This window comes from Octopus bimaculoides, chromosome 30 (assembly GCF_001194135.2).
Source record: "Octopus bimaculoides isolate UCB-OBI-ISO-001 chromosome 30, ASM119413v2, whole genome shotgun sequence".
NCBI classification, from domain to species: domain Eukaryota; kingdom Metazoa; phylum Mollusca; class Cephalopoda; order Octopoda; family Octopodidae; genus Octopus; species Octopus bimaculoides.
Genome location: NC_069010.1, coordinates 2545452 through 2551346, shown reverse-complemented (window position 1 = coordinate 2551346; position 5895 = coordinate 2545452). Strand labels below are relative to the sequence as shown.

General features: G+C 35.1%; 1 protein-coding gene across 1 annotated transcript in view; it reads right to left on the bottom strand.

The window, feature by feature from the left end:
• LOC106880308 (RNA-binding protein 39) overlaps positions 1-3804 on the bottom strand; it is a 15270-nt gene extending 11466 nt beyond the window's left edge. The window contains exons 1-4 of the mRNA XM_014930184.1: positions 3778-3804; positions 3062-3201; positions 2022-2276; positions 103-160 (exon numbers count right to left, since the gene is read on the bottom strand). Coding sequence (XP_014785670.1) covers positions 103-160; positions 2022-2276; positions 3062-3201; positions 3778-3804 — 480 coding nt within the window. The remainder of the gene's footprint in view (positions 1-102; positions 161-2021; positions 2277-3061; positions 3202-3777) is intronic.
• Between the last annotated feature and the right edge of the window lie 2091 nt (positions 3805-5895).

Here is a 5895-nt window from a genome sequence, read left to right as displayed (position 1 = left end):
CAACATCATTTTAATGTCTACTTCTCCATGCTTGCATGATTCAGACAGGATTCTTTGAGCAGAGGGTTTTTTTTTTTAATGATCAGAAACCTTTCATGTCACCAATCCTAACTTCCATATAAGATAAGAAATCCTTATAGAAGACTGGAAATCAATGACACTGTTTCAATGATAAAGACACTTGTTTACAATTATCTTATGATGTCAAGACTAGGGGACACAGTATTATAATCACTCGCCTCTCTGTCTGTGTGTTTGCAAAATAACTGGAAAACAGCTGAATGGATTTTCATCAAATTTGGCAGAAATACTCAATGGGTGAGTGGCTCAAAATGATGAAAATTTGGTTTAATTATCTTCAAACTTACATAAATACATACATAGATATGCAACTCTCTCTCTCCTTGTGCATGTGTGTATACAGTGATGGATTCGAGAGTTTCATTTATTTATGAGTTGATTTCTTAATTTCACTGGAATATAAATACCTATAATGGTGATATTTAAAACAATTTTTTTTCTTCTTTTTAAACTGAACTTACAAATTTCCCGATAAGCAAGTAGTCATATTATTATAAATTATTACAAATTTCCCAATAAGCAAGTAGTCATATTATTTATATCCTACAACAAACTACAGTACATTTGATTCACCTGCCATCATTGAAAAGTGTTCAAAATATTTCTCAAATTCTATGCAATATTTACTGTATTTCATTTTTTTAACTTTCTTTTTCATAATCATGATTATTCATGACCATGATTATTTATTTGAATAATCATTTATTGAGTCATATGCAGATTTTATTCATATGTATCACTGGACTTTCCAAAACAACTGTTGGTTTTCTTTGTCAACTTGTGTTTTAGCATTTCACTGTAAAAGTATTGAAATAGAAAGTTCTTTTTAACATGCATAATTCTTCAGTGAAAAATTGGAGATTCATTTTAGGTTGGTTTTTCTTAATTTTGATTCCAAACCCCCCTAAAATAACATTTTTTGCCAACTCATTGCAAAAATAATTTACCAAAACTTTATTTGTGCACAGGGTATGCATCCAATGCAATTTTTTAAAATTCATTATTGTTTAGTTCCATCAATCAAAGGTGTTCTAGCCATATGACCATCCCATCTTTTTGTATACCTTGGACTACAATATCCAATACAGCATTTATAAGATGGTAGTGTTCAATTTAGTAAGAGTCTTGAATGCTATTTCTCGCAAACTCGTTTTATGGCTAAAACTCAAGGAAGAAAAAAAGTAGTGTCCTTGAACTTTTTACAGGGTTTCCATGGCAAAAGGCAGAGAGGGAAGAGAAACGTCCATGGTTCCTGCAGCTAGACAGCAACACATCAAGTTATCTACCTTCATACTAGAGATAAGGACCTTAATCTTTGCAAAAATAGGGACTCTGCTAAAGACAAACCAAGGGCTAGTTGGGGCTAGTGGCTGTATTAAACCAAGACAAGGGCTCACCATACGTGATGGCATAAAAGATGCACCCCAATTTCAGCAGTGCATATTCAGTAAAAAATGTTTTTAAAGTCCATTTTCTATGAAAGCCTGGGTTTAATTAGAGCTGGTAAGGCCAGGGGCTGCACTGGGCTCTGTTGTCTGTTCTGGCATGGTTGCTATAGCTAGATGTCCTTCCTAATGCCAACCACTCCACAGAGTGTACTAATTAATTTTTAAAGCAAACTAGCTGTACATTACAAAATACATTTGGTATAACAGAAAACATTGTATATAAAAAGTTAACCTTTATGAAATCAGGTGAAACAGAAAACATTGACTGTATGGATTAAAATTAGCCTAGATTAAAGCATAAAGTATAGAGGCCCAACTTCACAAAGAAAATGGAGTGTTTTTTTTCTTTTTCTTTTTGAGACATTTTTGGAGGGGGGAAACTGTATTTTATATACTATGAAATGTAGTAACTGTAACACAGCCAATAGTGCAACTCGATGTAAACAGTAGTGGTGACCATCATAGGGCTATCTTCTAAACATTACTACTCACCTGACAAATTCATAAGACCGCAGCGGACTCTTGCTCATGCTACGCCGGTACGGTTTCTCTCCACGTGCACCTCGACCCTTGTACGGTGAGCGACTTCTACTTCGCTTGGCACTACCTGCATACCTTTCCCGGCTCCTACTTGGAGGGCTCGGAGTATGACTTCGCCTGCGTTCTTTGTCACGGTTGCTCTTTTTCTCTCGGCTGCGGCTACGTTTACGGTCAGACTTTTCGCGGCGGCTGCGGCGATCAGGGCTTCTTCATGAAAAGAAAAGCAAGTGTTATTTAAGATGCCACCCACAAATAAGAAAATAGACAGGCTCCTGAAGGGAAGAAAAGAAAAAAATATTCAACAGTTTTTACATTCAAATTGTCAAACAATAATTCTAAGTAACCAGTAAATATGAAGAATACCATAGTATATCTTATGCAATAGGACACTGTAGTTTTTTTTTTTGCATGTGTCTTGTGAATGAAAGCAAATAATTAAACCCCAAAGATTTTTTTGGCATATCAGGAACCACATTGTCCAATTTCCTTCTTTTAAACAGTAGTCAATCAAATGCTATTTAACCCTTTTGATACGAACCTGGCTGAAACTGCCTCTAGCTCTGTAGTATAAATGTCACCTTTTCTAAAGTTCTGAATTAAAATCTTCCACCAAACCTTAGTCAATCTATGTTCCTAACACTAGCTTAATGATTACTTATATTTAAAATTAATTGAAAGAAACACAGAGCATCTCAACAGAAATATGATAACAAAAGGGTTAGATAATGAAACAATTATTTTACTCAATCCTTGCCAATTTTATTATTTTCCTGAATTAACTAAAACATTGACAGGGTAGAGTGTTTCATAAGAGACATGGTTGTGAAAGAGTTAATTACTTGAACTATGTACTGAAATGAAAACAAATTAATCGTTCAAAGTAATAATATGAGAGAGAAGATTAGAGACAGGGAGACAGAGAGAGAGAGAGATAGAAAGAGAGAGCACTTGACAAGAAAAAAAAAGACAAACATAATAACTGGTGTATATACTTATTGTATTTGTTGTAATCCGCATACTGTCTTGACTGAGAAATCTTTTCGGAACTGCTTGCAAGTTTGTTTGGATGGTTATATTTTCTGAAATGGTTGCTGGAAAAATAGGGAGAGAAAGAGAGAGAGAACAATAATAGCTAATTCATACTTTCTGCTCCCTTAAAGCATCCCATCTGACAAAACAGGGGTGGGGTACAAAAGAGGGAGAGATGGAGACTGTTCCTGCAGCTTCAAAAATATCCAGAGAGATAGAAAGAGAAAAACGTTTCGGAAATTTAGAGCAGGCATAGCTGTGTAGTTAAGAAGTTTGCTTTCAAACTGTGGATCTTGGGTCCCAGATTGGTCCTACTGCACAGCACCCTGGACAAGTATTTCTATAGTGTCAAGCTAACTAATACTTTGTGAGTGACAATCTGGTAGATGGAGACTGTGCAGAAGCCCATCATGTGAATGCACATGTCAAAGTGTGTGCGCACATGCATGCATGTAGCTGTTGGACTCCTTTCTGCATACAAGCAATTTCTTTGATCAACTGGACAACTCATTGGATCTGCATGCAAAATGGCCAAGTATTTCACAGACATGTACCCATGACAAAATTCACATGTAGAATCAGCCTAATACATCCTGTGACAAAACTAGACCTTTCAATTACAGGTAAAGTCCATCCCAAAGGGCTCTACACATTTTCTTTCAACCTGAATTACACTTACAAGGTTTGGGTCAAACCAAGCCGCCATTCTAAGATTAAACCAAGGACCTTGTGGTTACAAAGCAAATTTCTTAAACCCCTCTGCTGTATGCACAGATCAATGTTTACATTTACACAGGTCTAAAAACCAACATTGGATAAACTGCTTCCCTGTATCTCCTGTAACTTAGCAGTTTGACAAACAGAGCTTGATTAATGAGTACCAGACTGATGTAAGTACTGGGGTCAATATGACTGAAGGTGGTACCCCAGCAAAGCTACAGTCTAATAATGGAAACCAATAAAAGAAACAGAATTCTCAGAAAAGTAGGGCAGGACCAAGCAGAACAGAGCAAAGATGATATTACAACTTCTCTTCTCTAAAATAAGCAGAGAAGTAAAATATTAGTAAATTTGCTCTCAGTAATATAAAATATAGGAACAAAAGTTCGTTTTTCAAATGCAGTCTGTTACTACACATACATCCAGGAATACCTAGCTATAAGTGCAGGTAAAAAAAAAACAACAACATAGATGTAAATATTTTATGTACATATATATTATTTCTCTCTTGAGATGACTGGTTCCAATCCAGTCAGAGACCTATGGATACATGTAGGAAGAAGACAGCCGATGATGTTTAATTCAAAAAAATCATCATCTGACTAACAAATAAGGCCAGTGCTTGACAGGTACATTATTTTATCAACCCCTGAAACAAAGTTTGTTTTGATGGGATTTGAACTCAGTCATAAGCCTGCATCACTTTATGTTCTGTCTGTTGCTCTTTTGATTTTTTTCGAAATATCCTATTGTCACTTCAAGAAACTGGTATGCAGTTCAACAAAGATTTCACAATAAAAAAACATAGTTTATAATATATTAGTAGCAACATCTTGATTGAAAACCAAATTTCACTGTAAGCACACACTAGTGAGAAAGCACATGTCTTTGGATATTGAATACTCTCTGCATGCACAGTAAATAAAACCAGACTTTAAAAAAATTTTCTAAGGCAATTTGCTTGACTAAATTCATCAAGATGGTACCCCTGCATGGCTGCAGTCTAATGACTGAAACATGTAAAAGAAAAGAAACACACAGAGAGTTCTGGTCTCAAAAGTGTTCATACACCAGTACAAGTAAGTTTTTGAAAATCTACATAAAGTTAACAAAACTCAAAAACAAATATCAATGTTATATACTACTCAACGCTTATAGATTCCAGCCTACCCCTACTTCCAATACAGCCCTAATGCTGTCAACCCCGCTTTCAACCAAATTTTAACGCTAATCTGGGGTTATGTCCGGTGTCTAATTAAATCTAAAATTAATTAAACTGTACAAGATGCAATTTTCTTTTTTTGATATGAACCCATACATTTTGTATAGGGTTCAGTTCAGAAGATTCTAGCCAGCCATTTATCTAGTAGATTAATATCAATAAGTAATAAACCAGTTTTTGTGCATTTTGCAGAATGTCAGGGTGCATGTGATTATATCAAGGTTTAGGAATTTATCCAAATACCAGCACTTCCCTTTGGTGAGATGGTAATACCCCTTCTCCCTTTATCATAATGGATGGGTATAGCATGGCTGGGCCCCTTTGATTCCTATTTTACTAGGAGTGTGGGTTGGGAACCCTCACAGTTATTCAATGCCTAGAAACTCCTATAATATTTTTTATGATTATTATTAGGAAATGTAGAAAAAAAATTAAAATATTTTGCATATTGTAGAAGTATGACTATTTTATTGCCCATAAATTTTAATGAAATCGTATATGGACTTCCAAGGGCCATAAGGACCCTTGTTGAGAACCACTGCTTTACTTCATCATGTTTCATCATTATACATGACACTAAGCTAGTGTACATTACACCAGATACTATTAAGTGTTTTACCATAATAGTCTCCCTTCTTCTCTGTTGGATGTTTAGTGACAGGTCTGAAGTTTTCCTACAACTGAGATTTTATTTTCTGATTGTTCTATTTCATTATTGCTCACAACTGTTTGAATGGCACAACTAGATATAAATGATAGCTATAACACAAAAATGATGAACTGTGTGATTAGTTAAAAAAAAAAAACCTATGACCCAAGGACAGTCAGATCTATCAGATGATCGTATCATCTGGA